At 31.3% G+C, this 19,610-nt stretch overlaps 3 protein-coding genes across 4 annotated transcripts in view; 1 reads left to right on the top strand and 2 right to left on the bottom strand.

The window, feature by feature from the left end:
- Positions 1 to 4,684: 4,684 nt before the first annotated feature.
- On the bottom strand, positions 4,685 to 10,158 carry LOC123906313 (telomere repeat-binding factor 2-like). The gene is made up of 7 exons (XM_045956209.1): positions 9,821 to 10,158; positions 9,049 to 9,316; positions 8,650 to 8,858; positions 8,117 to 8,201; positions 7,233 to 7,316; positions 6,227 to 6,579; positions 4,685 to 4,963 (listed from the first exon to the last, which is right to left on the bottom strand). Coding segments are annotated over exons 2-7 (882 nt in total). The 5' UTR covers positions 9,199 to 9,316; positions 9,821 to 10,158; the 3' UTR covers positions 4,685 to 4,962.
- Positions 10,159 to 11,318: 1,160 nt separating this feature from the next.
- Positions 11,319 to 19,072, bottom strand: LOC123906309 (probable amino-acid acetyltransferase NAGS2, chloroplastic). 2 transcript variants are annotated; one of them, XM_045956199.1, is made up of 10 exons: positions 18,673 to 19,072; positions 16,131 to 16,218; positions 15,091 to 15,299; positions 14,840 to 14,991; positions 14,001 to 14,424; positions 13,565 to 13,662; positions 12,639 to 12,750; positions 12,381 to 12,540; positions 12,041 to 12,113; positions 11,319 to 11,681 (listed from the first exon to the last, which is right to left on the bottom strand). In XM_045956199.1, exons 1-10 carry the CDS (start codon positions 19,051 to 19,053, stop codon positions 11,525 to 11,527), a joined length of 1,854 nt encoding a protein of 617 aa, XP_045812155.1. In that variant the 5' UTR covers positions 19,054 to 19,072; the 3' UTR covers positions 11,319 to 11,524. The 2 variants fall into 2 exon arrangements, with proteins under 2 accessions (XP_045812155.1, XP_045812156.1); XM_045956200.1 differs by lacking the exon at positions 18,673 to 19,072 and adding an exon at positions 16,398 to 16,889.
- The window catches only part of LOC123906311 (heptahelical transmembrane protein 4), a 21,036-nt gene continuing 20,485 nt past the window's right edge, over positions 19,060 to 19,610 (top strand). The window contains exon 1 of the mRNA XM_045956205.1: positions 19,060 to 19,079. The gene's annotated coding sequence lies outside the window, so the exon portion shown is untranslated. The remainder of the gene's footprint in view (positions 19,080 to 19,610) is intronic.

The following is a 19,610-nucleotide window of genomic DNA, read 5'->3' as shown; positions in this document are numbered from 1 at the left end:
TTTTCTTATCAATACGTTATATGCCAATTTATTTTTATTTTTTCAATAAGTTACTAATTAATCTTATTCATAACATAGGTTACATTATAATTATTATTAAGTTACTATTTAATTTGCATTATAAATTTTCAGTATGTTACATTACATTAGTATTAATAAAAAATAATTGGAATTAATTTTTTTTATTTGACTATGTTTATTATGCTTATCTAAGTATTTGCTTAATTTTATTATTTGATGATAGTATATATCAATAATAAATGAATGAAAAATCATTCCCAGAAGTGAATGAAGTCCAACCCATTGATGTTACTCCATTCCCAGAAGTGAATGTAGCAACACACGATTACCATGGACAAAAATTGTGGCCATCGTTGAGGTAATTGTCATGGCCGTGTTAATTTTAAAAGCTCGGCTTCTCGCTAGAATTGAAAGAAAAAAAAGGAAAAGTAGACAAATTAGCAAAACTAATGAAAATATATGTGATATTAGCTAGTTCCCGAAGAACTAATTAAAGAATAAAAAGGGAAAACCTTGATATTGAAGCATCTTTGAATGATTGCTCAAAGAATAAAATTTTCTTGAAGAAATTATGAAGATTATTATGATCATTATATGAAGATCACTTGTGATATAGTTCTTGAAAAGCTAAAGCTTTAATTTGGCGCATCTTTGATGGATTGCTCAAAGAATATGGATTTTCTTAACCAATATTATGAAAGATTGTAAAATTGTGTTTTTCTCTAGCCATTCTGAATAGAGATTTGTTGTTGAGTTCCTGAAGAACTAATTTTTGTTTACAACATGATTAAAGTCCATATGATCTATTTGATCTTAGTATAAATTGGACCAAAATTAAAAGAACAATTATGTATGTCTCTTGAATATGCTCCTGAAGTAGCAAACTTATGAAAAAAATTTCAAAAAATATTTGATTAATCATATTTTAGATTGGTACAATTTCAATAATTATCAATTGAAATGTGAAAGTTTTTACATGATAATTCGACTTTATTTCTCGATGTACAACTTAGTAAGATCTCTATCTATCTATTTTATATTTTACTATGAGGTAGACGATTATTATTCCCTGTGAAATATATGCCTAAGAAAAAAGTTACATTTAACTTTTTATACATTAAACTTTGAATTTATTTTATGGTGATTATGTTTTCTTAAGCTTTGAATACAATTATTTTCTTAATTACTTATAATTATAATTCGGTTACAGTTTGTAAATATAAACTGATTTTAATTATTCCGGTTACATATTTAAATCAATTGATTGATTTTAATTTTAAAATCTTTTAATTGTTACTATATTTTAATTTCTAATTCTACTGAAATCCACATAAAAAAAAAAATTATACTTTATTTTTACTCTTTTAATTCTCATACAAATAAATTATTACTATTTTTTTTATTGTGTTCCACCGAAAAGATTTTTTTGTAGAAACATATTTGTTTAGCTTGAAAATATTCATCGATACTACTATTCATGAAAAATTAAATTTTATATTTGGTAGTACGAAAATTATTGAAGACTCCAGAAGAGTCAATGCATTGTTATATCGAGAAACAAAGTTGCACTTTGCTAATGTATTTTATATTTTAAGTCTTAAAGAAATTTGTTACCGAAGGATATTCACATAAATGAATATCATATTGAAACAAGAAACGACGGAGATATTTTATCTCTATATTACGAGACATATTATCAACTTTTATCTCTAGTTTGTGGTGTACTTATGATATTAGTGCAACTTTTTTTTTTGGTTACTTAATTAAGCACATGTTTAAGTAAATCAGAAGTTTACAATTTAAAATATATTAAGTTTGTAATTGGCAAGATTGGATGGGTCATCCCGAATCTATTATGATGTGAAATATAAAATAATTTTATATGAATTGAAGGGCCTGAAGTTTCTTCAATTTAATAATTTTTATGTGTTACTAGTTCCCGAAGGAAGTTGATAAATTAAGTAAATGAGCATATTTTATTTTTTAGAATATATATAAGGTGATATTTGTAAATCAATACACCGATCATGTGGACCGATTAGATTCCTAAAATTTTAATTGATGCATCAACTAAATGGTCACATGTATGTTTGTTATAAACTCACAACCAGAAGTTTGTGAGATTATTTTTAAGAGATCGTTTTATATATATTATTCTAGAAAATATTTGATAAATATCATATGTTAATTGAAATTTATACCAAACATCTTGTGAAATATGTTCATACAAACAAAAAATAATGGACCTGAAGATTCATTCTAAGTTATAGTTGGGAACACTCAAACATGTATGTTGAGATATTGAATAGCATCATGCCAACAAATTATTATATACATAAGCTCTCCCCTAATTTATTTGAATTTTAGTTTATAAACCTATTTTCCCATATAAACATTTTTGGATGTGTTGGGTACGTCTCAATTGCTCCAATATAATGCATTTAAATGGGTAGTAAAAGAATATTGGGAAAATAATTTTTATATGAATCTCCAAAGTGAGCCAATAATTGGAGATTTTTTTACAGCTTTATGGGCTGATTATCAATTGGTGAATTAGTTTTCCCAATATTAGGGGGAGATAATAAGCAGCTCAAAATATGAACTAGAAGTTCAATTGAAATGTTTTGAAATAAATTAATAATTGTTATTTTGATCCTCTTAGAAATCAATATGAACCAGAAGTTCAAAAGATAACTCATTTGCAAAGTTTATGAAATCAATCAACAGCTGCTAATGCTCCAATAAAAATGAATGTCCCTGTTGGACAATCTAATATTGCAAATGATTCCTAACCACGCGTGAAGCATGGTAAGCAAATCGGTTCCAAAGATAAAAATCCTCCTAATATTGAAAAGGAGCTAAAAACAAAGATGACCCGAGTGAGGATATGAAAATAGTATTTGACATAATTAATTTTCCAGTTCCAGAAGAACTTATCAGGTACCTGTAATTTACGAAAATATAGAGATCTCGACAAACTATGTCATGAATGGAATACGATGGAACCGAGATGAAGTCAACGTTGACAATATTTTTGCACATAATAAAGCGCTATATATGTGATAAATGACAATGAGGATCATAAATCAAAGTCTATTAAGGATTATAGACAATGAAATGATTGACTAAATAAGATAGACGCAATTGATACAAAATTAAACTAGCTTTGCAAAGCGAAATGTTTTTGGACCAGTAGTCCATTTCATCTGCAGATGGAGATAAATCGATATGAATAAGTTTTCAAGAGAAAAATAATAAAAACAAAATGTTTAGAATTTGAATTGTTATTCAAGTATATTGATAAATGTCAATCATTGATTTTCAAGAAGCATATTCACCTGAAGTGAATTCAAAAATTAATTAAGTTGAGTAGCATCTGAAATACTCAATTCATGTGAAATATGTGTTTTAACGTATTTTACTGGCTCACTTGATAATGATGATCCCTGAAGGATTTAGTTATATTTGACAATGAATTATTTATATCCGAGGCTTATATTAATGATAAAATATCATCTAGACTCCCGAAGAGCTTATGAGATATTCTCATTTAAATTTATAATTTAAATAAGATTATATAGCAAAAGTGTTAAAACAGTTTGACATTGACAAATCTAATTTGTTGTATACTAAAAATGGTTGCAATGTCATTTGATGTGTCATGCCTCAAGAAAATGATGAACAATTTGAATTGGTCCTGAAGTACCATATCTTAATTCAATTAAGCTCACTAATATATTTGCTATAATTTCGTAGTATTTTATTTTTGCCTATTCATCCAACCCAAATATTGAAGTAAAGCAAAACATAGAATTATTTATACTTTAAAGAAACAACAATATCATCCAATCATGTGAAGATTTTAGCACTACATCAAGCAAGCTGAGAAGATATTTTTGTTGAGGATTGTAATTCAACACATACAAGAAATTCGTTGTTTTATTACAAAATGATGGTTCCTGCAACAACTCAACATGAAGATAATATCAGACGCAGTGCTAATTTAGAGAAGAGTATAATAAAGAAGATATGACAGATTTTTCTACAGAGTCAACTTTTAGTAAAACTTTGGAGCAGCTAGTACAGAAGATTATTTGATTTTTCTTCTCATGTATAATAATTGTCTTTATGAGGGGGGAGATATAAATATGTTCTGCACTCTTTTTCCCTTCACCGTGGTTTTGTCCCACTGGGTTTTCCTGGTAAGGTTTTTAATGAGGCAGTTCACACACAAATGATGATGTACTCTTTTTCCTTCACTAGGATTTTTTTTAGAGAAAGAATATCCTTCATGGACATTCAAGGAGGAGTGTTATGAATAATATGTAATGAATGTCCATTATTGTGTAGGTTTTTTTGTCCCCTAATTGTGTCCTATAAATAGGACCCCTTTGTTACAATGTAATACACACTTGTGAATAGAATAATAACAATGGTCTATTCCTTTCTCTTCTCTCTTTCTCTTTTCCTTCTATATTCTTGCTATTCTTTAGAAATAGTTCATAACAATTCTCAAATAGAATTACTTTTACCTCCAAAAGCAATTCTAATTTGAAGTTTTTGCCGCTAGAATTAATTTTAGCATCAACTCACTTTTACCTAAATGTACTCAAACATAAAATAAATAAAAAAATACATTCAATTCACTTTTACCTATAATCAATTCATTCAAAATTAAATTTTTTACCGCATAACCAAAGTACCAAACACATTATTATTGTGTTCCCTTGCCTCATTGTCTTTAATGAAAAATAAGTTTACAAAAAATAATAAGCTATTCCTAACAAAAATGCTCATGGATCAATCCGGCACATTCAAAATTTACAAGCCTAAATTATACACAGTAATTAAATACATGCAGGCAGCCTAGCAGCAGAATTATGATCTAAAGCCAAATATAATGCTTTGCTCATCATGTCAACATTGAAGAAGCAATCACCATCTGCACAAAGTTGCAAATATAAAACGGTTAGCTGAACGAACTAACAGAAACCAATTCAATGGAAGAATTAGAATTATGCACTAGTCCTTTCACAAGAGACCGCTGGCAGAAAATGCAGCGAAGGATTTTGCGGTCTCTTGTGAATAAAAACTGTTATATAAGAGAGTGGAGACTGTAGAGACATTTAACCGAGATTCTGTCAGTTTACTAAACCGAACTTCAAATATCTACAGTTAGAGATGAACTGAAACAAACTATGAAGTATGAACCCCTTGTTATTCCATGATCCCACAATGAAAGAGTTGCTTTCTTAACTAACAAATTGAAAACAAATTGAACCAAGTTATGTTGGTTCATATCCTGTATTTTTATCATTACATGGTTATGTTGTTTGAGTTGATTTAAGGAAATTCAAGTTTACATAGAATTCTTTTTCAACAACATTTAAGTTTTTGCCTTTCTGAATTCATAAGCTCCTGTAATATTGCATTCACTGTGTGATGGTTAGTAGGCACTACTCACTTAAGGGCACAGGTGTTGCTTGATATTTAGTTTCAGTGTTGCAATGTAATAGTGAGTAGAAAATGGATCGAGTTTAGATCAAGCTCTGGTAAACTTCTTATATAGAATCAGCATTCATTCTAGCGGTGAATCTTTTTTTCATAAGCCTCTAGATGTGTATCCAAACAATGGATGTAAAATGTAGTGAATTGAAGGCTAATAACATCAGATTTGCGCATTTAGTGTTCGGATTTTGAACAAGATGCAAAAAATTTAATTGGTAAAAAACCAGTTTGGTTCGCCATTGAAACCATAGTGCACCAAACTACTGAACCGGTTTGGGTTGGTTCAAGTGAAGCGATTGCAGTTCGGTTAGGTTTTCTAAAACTGTCTTTGTGGTTCACTTCGTTCCGGTACAGTTTTCTCCTATAAACAAGCCTTACCTGTTGGATAGGAGCATTGGTTTCTAAATTATCTAAATTTGATTTTACGAAAGTTATTTTGTTCTAGGAATTTTTCCATACTCTGAAATAGTCGTTTAAACACTGTGACAAACATGGAATACATGCTCCCTTACCCATACCATATATTTATGTAAATTGTATTAGATGACTTGACACAAAAGCACCCTTGAGAAATTAGCTTTATAAAAATTAGGAAAATAACCACTAGGAGTAAGCATTCAAAATGGGTTAAAAGGAAGTTATAAACATCACAGTTATTTATAGGCATTAAATAATGATTCTTGGTAAGGAAGCTTACCAAATATTAAGTCTTCTACATTTCAGTGCCTTCATTGCTGCTTTTGCAAACACTCGTGCGGCCTCTGCTTCTGCTTCCATAGTCTCTGCTTCCCTCGCTGCTGCCTCAGCCACAGCAATGGCAGCTTCTGCTTCTGCAACTGCTTTTGCAGCTGCTGCTGCCACCTCTTGAGCTGTCACACCCCTCATTTTTAAGAGCTCGACATCAATTTGGGATTGTGAAAGAACATTGACATCAGTTTTCTCTGCTTTTGGAGAATCTTTTGGCCTCCCTTCCAGGAGTAACAAGGAAGAGCTTTTTCTTTTCTCAGATGTTTTTGTTGAATTTGTTGCAATCCTGTACTTATGATTTGCCTGCCATAAGGTACGTCAGACTCGATCAATTGACCAAATATCATATTTAATAATTACATGTCCAGTATTTATCTTACAGTAATCTATAACAATATATAAAGGGGATAGGGGAGTTTGGGCTGCCTTTTTTTTTTGTCCATTTTGCCCTTCACTATAATTTGAAATAACACTTAACAATAATACCAACAATACCCTTGATTTTTTTAGTAGCAACAAATTTTTTTTATTAACAAACTCACAATAACATAAGACATATTTTTTTTTATATATATAAGTTAGACACAGGCAGGCGCGGAACGCGCGTGCCTGGCCCGCTAGTATAGGTTTATTAAAAGGAAAATTTTGTCAACTAATAGAATTTCTCTCCCACAACAGAAAATGTCCATATAAACGTAGTTCGACTGCCATAACAGATTTTTTGTATTTACATCTGTACATACAACCAATTAATTTCTCTGTGCCAACCATTTTCTGCTAATAACTTTCAGTGAAATCAAACCATGTTAGCAAAATATCTATATCATGCAATATCCAAAAAAAATATCCAGATGGACAATACTCCCTTCGCTACACATATTTACAGGAAAAAGATACTGTTTTTTTGGCAACTAAGTTCCAAGAAGCCAGGTTTCAGTAACGAAGAGTATATTTACCTTCACTAATTTGCCACCTGCCACCATATGCTTCAGTTTTGTTGACAGTAATTTCATGAGGTTTGGTGGAGACCGGTATTGATCCTATTGAGGTAAAAAAAAATCAGAATTACTATCAACTCAAATGATACAGAGAAGCACAAAAGGAAAATGTCAATTGCTAGTATATATTTAGCATGACAAACAATATATAACATATTATGATCGGTTGAATTATTCTAAGCCACGGGAAGGAAAAAAGTTTAGAGCTTGCTCTTCTCATGTGAGAGACTCAGGGAACCTATTTAGGTTTGATAAAAAGAACCATCGAATGAGAAAAAATGCTCAGATATTTTGCACTTGTATTACATATCAGAGCTGGTTGAAATTGCTGATAGTTAATAAACAACATATAAATCATCAGATTGAGAGAGAAACATTTCCAAACAGATTAAATACTTCTATTGCTGTAAACTTGATCACAAAGCAGGCTGATCCATCCATACATTTTGCCACAAATATTTAATACAAGTGTGTGTGTGTGTGTGTGTATAAAGAAAAGTTATGGATGATAAATAAATCAAATTAATTTACCACCTAATTCTAGATGTACATGAGAATTAACTTGAAAAAGAAGAGGTCTACAAAAGCAGAAATTAGGTATATTTTCTAGTATTGAAGTTTGCCTGTACCAACATTTGGATCATCTAGAGGGGGACTGAATAAAAGGTCGAATTGTTATGAAGGATTTGGATTTAAATGGTTTGCCATTAGACTTTATAATAGGATATTGCAGTGTATTTTGGTGCATGTAACTGATCGAGCGAAGAAAAAGTTTTGATTGTTGTATTTGTCAGATGATTAGATTCTTAATACCATTAGTCAGGCTATCAAAGTAGAAATACCTTTATATAAGCAGCAATGGCGGCCATGTCAGAACCCTTTGGCTCCTTCAACTTAACTATAGACTCCAATATAAGGTTGTCCAATCTGCCATTATTAAAAAGAATTCTGCCGCCATTAGTGAAAAATATTGCCACATAATTAACATTGCAAATTCACCACAAACTTTAGAGGATGTTAGCATCAAAAGTGTCAACAACAGAGGATAACTATATATCAAATATTTTGTAGTTGTAATTGGAGCTTATATGTGTGTGTTTGTGCGTGTATGTGAATAATTTGATTGTATCTTTGGCATGCTTAGAAAACATTTGTCATGAAATTAAATAGCTAATGAAGAATCAGAAAACAACAGACTTCATGGTACACATATTATAGCAAAAATTGCTAGCAACTTATTTTTAAGTTATTTACTGTTTAAAAGTTTCATACACCGGCATACTGCTTTAAGCAACCTTAGAGCTGATTACTATCAAAGGAAGTAGCATCTATGTTCCGTAAGAAGTAAGATATATTTAGCACTTAGTGTTCTAACCTTGATATTTGTTCTTTGGAGGTCGATATTCCACCAGAAACTGCCAGCGGCTTAGGAGCTGCAACTTCTGGATTATATTGAACTATTGCAGTCGAGGTTGTATGGTTGTTATTTTCCGTTTTCGGGGGAGGTAGGTTCTTTTTAAGTGCAAGCTTTGCCTTCTGCCTGGATCCCCATATTGCTGTCACATTTATGTTCCTCCATTTATCCTGTTCACAGCTTAAAGCATACATATTTATATAGTACACAACTTGGTATATAATAAATTTGACAATTTTTTCAAAGCAAAAAACTCTACATATATTTCTTAATCCTTACGACACAGTAGCAATAACATCTCAAACCTCACATAACCATAAATCTTAATTTATAACACTTTTCAATCTTGAAAAGACTTACCTTGAGATCTACATTTGAACGCATACGCAAAATGGTACTGAAATCCGGATCTGTAAGTATGGTACGCCATTTTCCAGCCCCGTATTTGACTACTCCGGCTTTCAGAGCTGCCTCTTCTTCTGCAGTCCATTTCTGCTTAGGTGCACCCATTAAAAGAACTCCACAACCTTCTTATAACAATATAGATTTTCCTTCTATTCTACACAAAAGCTTCGAAATGTAACGCGCCCATCCACAGAGAATAAAAAAAAAACTGACTATTATTGACCTACAAACATCATAATGAAAATAACAATATATTAACAAAGTTATGATTATGATGAAGTACTAAAACACATTTCATGCTACAATAAACTAAAACAGCAAGAGAAAATAAAAATCTCATCTTGATTACCAAACATGGACCTAAATTCCCCAAGTAACTTCAATTGCATATTAGATATTACCACATCCAAGAATGTTTGACTAAAAAAGTATAATTTATTGTTTCAATTGCATTGCAATTAGATCAGGCCTTGTTACAAAAACCAAATCAGTAGTTACATTACATATACATAAAAATTGATTCTTGATTTCCCTTTTGTAAATATAAAAATAAAAAATTGATTCTTTAATCTAGATTTTAGAGAATGAATCAAACCCAATTCATGAAATTAACTATAATATGGAATTATTGCATTGCAACAGTTGTTATTGTCATGGGTTGAAATTTTACAGAAATTTAGAGTTTTTTTAAGGAAATATAGAAAATAAAAAATTGATGAAGACTGACCTGGGAATACAGATGGCATAAAATAGAATTGAATTGGAAGAAAAAAGGGATGAAAATTAAAGAAGAAATTGATGATGGATCGGAGAATCAAAAGGGTACGAATAAATCGAATTGATACGATAAAGAAACGGAAAATAACGAGATGTACGACAAAGAGATGTGATGTTTCGTTTCTTGTTTTTTTTTTAAGGATTTTTGGTTTTTGTTTTATGAAAGGTTGCAATTTTATCTTGTTATTATTATTATTATTATTATTATTATTATTATTATTTAGAAATTATTAAATGATGCCCTAGTTCTTGAACAAAAAAAAAAATGCCCTAGATTTTTCTATAATTGTTTTGTGAAATTGATTTTTAGTTTCCTATTTTATATATTTTTTCAGAAATATATTGGGCTTTTTTTTTATTTAATTTTGTTTTTGGATGAATACCCAATACCCAAAGAAAAGACTCAAGTTTTTTCTTTCTTTAATCTTATCTTAATCATCTAGTTTTTAGGAATATGTCTTAGTTAGGTTGAAGGCTAAACACAATTTACCTTATGATGATTATTTTAGTAAAAAATCATACTTGTATATTCTCTTTCTCTATTGATTTAATCTTAATTAAAAAAATGATAAAAAATCTGAATTGAAATTTAGTAACTACTTGAATCCAATATTTTGATTAAAGTAATTGATTCGTGAATCTTAGAATTAGAAAGAAAGATGAAAAAGTGTTATAGCATCTTTTTTCTCTGATTTGAAGAGTGCCTCGGACACTAAATTAAGGTCCGATAAAAGTTTTGTAATTGTTTCACATTAATTAAATAATTATTTTTGTTTGAATTTCATTATTTTTTAAATAAAAAATATTTGTAAATAGTAACTTAAAAATAGAGAAAATTATAGACATCTTTTATCCATAATGCCAGAAATGTTATCTCAATAATCTCACCGTATAAGTATATCCAAACATAGGCTATAATAATTCATCCTGAATAAGTTGAGTTGACTCATTTTTTACAATTTCAAGCTCTATAGTTGCACTCCCTCCACCTCAAAATTACTAATACTATACATTGCATCATCACTTTCAAGTTCATTATACTATTATAATATATGTATTTAACAACAATAATTAATCACAACAATACTATATGTATTTAACAACAATAATTAATTAATCACGATTTGTAAAATTGTCGCTATTCTATTTACATCTTTTCTTAATATGTAAAATAGCTTAAAGTGACACTCAATATAAGACGAGATAGTAAACCAATAAGCAAAAAGCAAGCTAATGTTATAATCTTTTTGCAGTAGATCACTTCATCCTTAAAATCCAGTAGATCTTTTTGCAGTTAATGTTATAATCTTCACTGCAAAAAGAAATCATTGCTCGGAAGGAGTAAGCAAAACTACAAATACATTTTTCTTGTCAAATAAATTTGGAAGGAGACTCAAAAATTGACATAGGAATATCAATATTAATTGTTGGCAACAGAAGGGAATAAATACTAAAAAAGTATAAATTAAAAATACTGACAATAGATTTACAATACTTCTTAAAATGGAAATAGAATAGAATATATTTTTTTGAATTGGATTAAATAAAAATCCTAAGGAGTTTGAATTGATATAGTTACAGACTTACGGTTCTATAATCAATGTTTTATACTAAAGAGTAGTTTGAAACTATACTAAAACTTAAGAATCAAAGGTTAATACTTAAAATTGTTTCCACCAACAGTAATTCCACTCTTATTTGGTAGAAGCTTCTTCATATAATACTTAGAATTGCGGGACAGGTTGATTGTTTTCTTTTTCTTTTCAGGAATATTATCAATTGAACATTCCGAAAATCCACGCCTCACAAACCTGTCAAAAGTTGAGAATCCTTTTGTTTAGAAATGCAATTATCAAGATTATAGAGCAGCAATTAAAAAGCAAACTTCTCCTATAGACTAGATATACCGCTTATTAATACTACTAATTTGGCTTAAAAACTTCATGTGTATGAGCATATTTATCAACAATGCAATCCACCGCACTTAAATGTGCATTTTTTTCGAAGAAAATTGTTTATACATTTGAGGACAACTTACCACAAATCTAGAAATAGTAGATGAAAAACACACAGACATACCAAATATGCAAGTAACAGGCCGCTAAAAGAGAAAAATTACATTGATTACGGATAAGTCTTAAGCTTAAATAACATGGATTAGAAGACTTACCAATCTGCTGTACGTGTTGTAAGTAGGAAAAGCTTATTCAATCCAAGAGATGCTGCTTTCTTCTCCATATAATCTGCACAAATTTCATCATTATATTAAAAACATATGCCAAGGGGGGAGAACATGTGCGGTATTCATCATAGATAATTTCAGTTGTGCCAAGGGGGGAATGCAAGCAATGGCGTTTGACGATTAAAATTATACAGTTGCACAATAACATCCAAAGCTGAAGCATGCACGGTATCTTCTTGAAACATAAACATGGTGAAACTTTCTAACACTAAAAAAATACAAAAATAGTGTTTTCAAGAACTTTCAAGCACCGAATCAATAAACATACCAAGCAATTTGTCTCCCTGTCCTTGGCCACGACACTCAGGAGATACTGCAATAGCAGCAACCTCTCCAGACTTCTCCTCAAAGTAAGGAATAAGGGCACCACAGGCAATTATTTGACCTTCTCTTTCCACAACAACGAAATTCTTCAAAGTTTGTAGCAGCTATAAACAGATAATGATAAAAAAAAAATGAGAAATGTTGTGGCGAATCACCACGGGTATGTAAGCAGATACGAAAGTAAATACATAGTTAAGCAAACCTCTTCATCAGTCCGCTTAACCAGTATGCCATATGCCTCCAAAGGCTCAATAATTTGTTTTATTCCAGAAAGATCTTTTTCCTCTGCCTCTCGAGTGCCTTCATAAAGGTCACTGCAAAATACAATTGAAATTTGAAGGATAAGAAAATGAAATGAAGGCTGAGTGACGAGATCTTCTTACAAAAGAATGTAAATAAAGGTTAATCAAAGACAACACCATGAACAATCTGCTACTGACAATATACTGCTAGGCATGTAGGAAACCCCATGAACGTCGTGGATATTGGTATAAATTGAATTTCCGTAGTGGTACAGCATGTCTACTTGGAACGGTAACAAGCTGCATTTGTGTATAGTACGCATGTACTCTTTAAGACTAATATGAACCATCATCTCAACTAATCCTTCAATCACTTTTTTTGTAACTAATGGCCTCATGAAAGGAAAAATAGGGGATTAAGCACAAATGGAGTTCAATCCAACTCGTATTTAAAGCCTAACAGATCAGAATCTCAATAAATGACTATGCAATCATCAGCTAACCATATCGAGTTACAAACAAATCTGAATATCACTAATGTCAACTGTATGATGACATCAGCAAGAAACCAACTGAGGAGCCAACTAAACTATTTTGTTTGTCTTATCCCTGCGGTTCTCGGGGGAAAGGGCTCCTAGTAATCTGGAGTTCAGCCAAGAGGTAAGTAAAATCTGGTCAATGATTGTTCCAGCCAGGATACAAAGCCGGGTTCTCCCGAACGATTTGCCCTTCATTGAAAATCTTGACAAAAAAAGTCAAGGATACAATTTATTTCCAAGCACCATAGCTTACCACCTATTCTCTTGCCAAATAGTTACTAACCCGTGCACAAAATAACTTACAACCATAAAAACTTAGTCCAGAGACAGACGCAAAGATTGCTTACCTAGCAACCATTGTTCCCATCCCATCTCTTTTAAACAATTCCAACAATAAAACTCCGCTAATAGTGCCATCCAACAAATGTACTCTTTGAACTCCACCCTGGTAGATGGTATTATTAGCAATATACTGGAGAAACATGCATCAACTGAAATTTCAAGCATAGACATTGTTTTCACCGGCAACTTCTCAAAAAAGAAAAAAAGATTTTAATTTGAACTAACCACTGTATAGTGTCATTATTTGAAATGAGTCAAATCTCTAGATATATTGTAGTAACTGATATAGATGTACAACACACACACGCGCACGTATATTATTGGCCTGATCATGATTATAAAAATGTTTCCGTGCTTACAAATGCTTATATACCAACATGACTTAAATAATCACAACTAGATTACTTGACGTGAAAAATAAAAGATGAATCATTGACTCACTCTGCAAACAAAGGCTGCAGCAGCCAATTCTGACAGGTAACCATTCATTCGACTTAGCCGTTCTTGACCTCCAATAGCAAAGCCTTGCTCGCAATTCCCTAAGCCATCTCCGTTCTCAAAACCAACACCATTGTGGAAAGTTGCATTATGCCATTCTGTAATGCGGTTACCATTAGGTGGAGATTTGACTGTTCCGTTAATATTGTTATGCTCAACAGGATTAAAACCTTCTTCGTCAACAGCTTTCACATAGTTAGCAGCCGTTTCACTTTGCTCAGCTCGTTTACGAATTAACATGTCTGCTTCTTCAAGAGGCAAGAAGCGAATTAGGCGTCCATTCTCATCCAGTATTGGACCATCTATAATGCATATTAACTTGTCTGCCCCAAAAGCCAAGGCACAAGCTGTGGCAACTTCATAAGTGCTGGAGAAAATACAAATAAAAATATCAATTTCGAGGATTCATTCAGGCATAAGTGTAGTTCTTTTGGGCTTTTACTTGTATCATATTCTCAAGAGTCCATCTTTTCATCCGATCTATTCATAAGTGTAGTTCTTAAAAGTTAAAAAGATACTACAAAAACTACATAAGATATGATTAATAAGAAACTACAAAAATGCTACAACAGCCTCATTCATATTCCATACTCCGGTCATTTTTATAAGAGACATTTCACCTTTTTAGATTCATTGAAAAATTAATGTATCTGGTCTATAATATAGGTCAGATACATTAACTATTCAATGAATCTAAAAAGGTGAAGTGTCTCTTATAAAAAAGACTGGGGGAAGTATGATGCAAAGACTAGAAGTAAAGATTAGAAGTTAACAAATCATACTTGCAATTCAATACTTCTCCAGAGCTGGAGTAGCCCAAGTTGGTTAAAATAACTATACAACCAGCATCAAGTCTCTCACGCATGCGAGTTACGTCTACTTTTTTAACTTCCCCAGTTGACCCATAATCAATTCCGCCGACCACCCCTCTTCTCTGTCAAAAACCAAAACAACAAGATGCGATAAGAAAAAAATATATGCATCTTCACAAAACCATTGTTTAAGCACAATGAATGAATCACAAAATTCAAACCTTGGCTGCAAGATAGTTACCACTCGCAACACTGACACCAACATCATGCCACCGGCTATTATCACCATGTCTACGAATATTGCATATGGAAGGTCCAGGTGAAAGTTTAGCTTCCATCATTATTCTTATTCCTCCTGCCGCTTCCATTGCAGCTTCTAGAGATTCTCTGTCAGTTATTCTATATCTCCCAACATACTTAGGCTCACTCCCTATAAACACAATAAAAGGGTCAGTGGTGGGGTTTTGCAAGTAACGGTGCTTAGCTTGAAAAACACTCATTTTTCATCATAGTTAAACAACCCACTTGGCCCTCTATTCAATAAACACCTTAATTATACGCTTATTGGCTACCATAAGCACTTATTATATAAGAAGATAAAATAAACACAAGTATTATTCTATATATAAGCTGTTTACACAGACTATTTGGAGACCTTACAGAACTAAGTTGAAAACAGCTTACGGACATGTCATAAAGCTGTTTCCATAAGCTATATCAAATAGTATCACGAGTGTTTATATTGGTAGATTCATCATAACCAAACATGTCATAAAGTTGTTTCCATAAGCTCTATCAAAGGTCTTAAATTGTGGTTCGCATCCGCAATTGTGGCCGCAGTATTGCTGATGCGGTAAGCTCCGCAACTGCATCGCACCGCAACAGACGATTTTGGCCATGTTTGCTCAATTTTTCTAGCCAAAAAATAAAATTTATGAAACTCAAATTCTAATTTGCGACAAATTTAATGAAAAATGTTACTTTTAACAATCTCTCAACCGTGTATTTTAAGCATATTCGAATCAGTGTTTATGGAATAAACTAAGACTCTGCAAGTGTGGCTAAATAGTGTAGTGGCATAGTGGTGTCATTCTATATAGTTTGTGAAATTTCAAAATGACTTCACACCGCAACATCCGCATTGTAGCAACTGCAATGACCGCAATCGTATTTAAAACCATATTCAAACAGTATCACGAGTGTTTATATCAGTAGATAAGTTAAAATAAGCTTATTCAGACAAGCCCTTAATCTAACTAACCTCTATCTTTCAAAAGCTTGTCAATTTGCACATGTGTACCAGGAACAAGAACAAACCGAATTCCAAGGTGATGAAGAAAAGCTATATCCTGCACCCAGAAACATTACTTATACTAATAATACTAATTCAAACTAATTAATTAAAGCAACAGATTAAAAAATGATTAATTAGAATAATTAAAGCAAAAGTTGATATCTTTATAAAACCAAAAACATATTAAAACCTAAAAAAAAATAAGATTAAGAGAATTATGGCGTGCGTGCGTGCCTTGAGAATTTGATCGAAGTGACTAGCGACAATTTCACCAGAAATGATGACAACAAAAGTGCTTCCACGATAAGCCCAAAGGTAAGGCCAAGCTTCACGAAAGGAACGAATGAATTGTTCATCTCCTTCTTCAATGGTTCCAGAGTGTACACCTTCGTTCAATGCTTTGAGTTTCGTAACTGGTTTATTCATTATGTTATGCATTGATTTTGGGGAAGAAGGTTTGAATTGGAATTTGAGTTGTGAGTGGAAGTGTGAAGAGTATTGGTGAGAAGAAGAAGAAGAAGTGGAGAAGTAGGTAGGGTTTGGAAGGGAAGTGAAGAGACGAGCCATTTAGTAGCTGCCGCCGCACCGCCTCGCCGCGCCGCCTTGAAACTTTGTTGGTTCCTTCATGGGCTTGGCCGCTTGGGTGCCATTTCTAACATTTTCTCTATCTATATTCCTTCCATATTTGTATTTTTAATTTAAGTATAAAGAACGGTCAAAAAAAAAATTAAGTATAAAAATTATATATATATATATATATATATATATATATATATAACCAAAGCATTGAACTCAAGTAGTTAATATTGTTCAAAAGAATCTGAATTCAATTTTTGGTAGGAACATTATTTTGTCAGTACATTGTCGCCGAACATTAAATAAAGATTATTTGTTTTTACTTTGATTTTTTTCCCTAGTTTTACACCATAAATGATCAACTATTCCTAAAATTTCATCATGTATCCTTGATTGAGTGATTATGTACCATCAGGGCCCGTTTGGTGCACAGGATAAGAGACAGGATAGGATAACTGTATCATATCCTGTCGCAATCCAGTGTTTGGTGATACAACAGGATATGATAAGTTAATCCTGAAGCTTATCCTATCATGTCTCTCTAGTTATAATTCTTATCCTGAATTTGAGCTGGGTTACCAGCTGGATAGGATAAGAAGAAAAAAATAATTACTGATTTATTTTATAAAATATATTTTAAAATACATAAAATAAAATTAATAAAATATAAATAATAAAATAATTAATTTTTAAATATATATGTGATTTTCTCACATGGGTAATTTTGTAATTTATATATTCTAAAAAATCAAAATTTTACTAAAATTACAATATTTTAAAGTAAAATGATTATTAAAAAATTGACAAATAGGGATATTAATTTAAATTTTATAAAAAATTAAATATAATTCTTTTGTAATAGTAGTTTTATTATTTACGTATGAGATATATCATATATTTATTTGTCTTATCTAACATGTAATTGAGTTATTTATTTGATCATGATTCATATAAAAAATTAAACTTGATTATTTTCTCGTGATTTTTATTTTAAATTATATAAAGTTATTTGATTACTTATTTATATTTTTATTTATAAAATTCAAAGTATTACAAAATAATTTTAAAAAAATAACAATTGTTTTACAAGAGTAATTTTGTCAATTAAATATGTTATATATCTTATCATATTATTATGAGCAAGTATGTATTAAAAACAAAATATAATAGTTATCATGTTTGTTATCCTGTGTGCACCAAACATAGGATATGATAACTGAGTATAACTGTTATCTTGCTGTTATCCTATCCTATCCTTATCCTGTTTTATATCATATCCTGTCACTATGCTATCCTGCGCACCAAACGGGCCCTCAAAGTGTATTTTATTTTTTCTTTACTAACTCTCTAATTCCCTGGGAAAGGGTGGGTAATACAGAGTTCGGCTATGAGATAAGTAAAATCGGATTAAAAATTGTTCTCATTAAAAATTAAACTCATGTTCTTTCAAACGATTCATCTTAGCAGGAGTTCATTAAGCAATTAAGTTTAATGTCTTAGACATTATATGTCGGTTGATCATAAGCCATTTGTATCTCTAAATTAATTATACATCATTTATGTCATGACTTGATTGCTAATGGCATTATTGGCAGTAATTGGGTCTGTTTACATATCTAATAAGTATCGAACGATATAAAAAATATATATTTTTAAGTAAGATGCTATGGGTAAAATTAGAAGAAAAAAATGAGAAGTTATAAACTCAAAATTTGGATTTACCAATAGAGTTTTAGTGGGTTAAGTTTTTTTAGGGTGCCCAAAATTGTGAATGCTCTAATGCTAGCTAAGTTGTAGCCAAGGTACAATGAGAAAACATGATAGAAGGGAAAAGCTATGAAGGTTCTTCTTCCTCATACAAATTTTTTATTTAAAAAAGCAAATGAACAAATCCAACAACTAAACAAGAAATGATTGTGTTAAAAATTAGTACCTTAAGAATGGCATGGAAGTAATTAGGAGTAGCAATAATCTCAGCAGAAATAAGAACAACAAAAACTCTGTCTCTGTGAACAAGAAAATAAGGATTTGATTCACGAAGAACCTTAACAAAATCTTTGTCTTCCTCAGTGGCTCCATAATATTCATATTCCTCCTCACTACTACTTTGTTCACAACCACACCCTCTTACAATAAACTTGCTCTTTTTTACAACAGCAGCAGCCGCAAAACGACAACAAGAATTGAGCTTTTGAATTCTGAGTGTTGAACCAAAATTGATGAGATGTTGGCACCAAGTTGGGTCACGTGAAAACAGAGTTTGATTTTCTCTTTGGTTTGGTAAAGTCATTGGTGGCTTCCAAGTAGAAGCCATATGAGAGAGAGAGAGAGAGAGAGAGAGAGAGAGAGAGAGAGATTCTGTTTTAGCTTAAGCTAAGAGGAATGAATGCATTTGGAGTAGTGAGTGAGTGAGTGACAACAATGTCAATTACGCGGCGAAACGGTAACATTGGACGGTCGGTTTTGTTTGGAACTTATTTACAAACAAAAGTCAAATCAACCCTATTTAGTGTTATTGTTTTAAAAATATCTCTCATTAATTATTTTACTTTTTAAAATAATTACATAGTCCAATGTAAATTTAATGCGCAGTAAATAATAATATAGTAAATATAACAATTTTCTTAATAAGTGTGAAACAATAAAATTTGACGCCGGAGGGAGTAGAGAAATAAAGTCATAGATGTTACAAAATACTCTCTCCGTCCCAAATTTTTTTTGAAGAAACTCTCTCCGTCCCAAATTATAAAGAAAAATAAAAAAATCACACTTAGTAAGAAAAAGTAAAACATAATAATTTAAAATATGTTTTTGTGAATTTTTCTTGGAATAAGTTGCATAGGAAGATGTAAAACCAATTTTTATTGGTTG

Source organism: Trifolium pratense, linkage group LG2 (genome assembly GCF_020283565.1).
Source record: "Trifolium pratense cultivar HEN17-A07 linkage group LG2, ARS_RC_1.1, whole genome shotgun sequence".
Classification (NCBI taxonomy): domain Eukaryota; kingdom Viridiplantae; phylum Streptophyta; class Magnoliopsida; order Fabales; family Fabaceae; genus Trifolium; species Trifolium pratense.
Note: the sequence above shows the minus strand (reverse complement) of the source record. Positions and strands in the feature narration are given on the sequence as shown.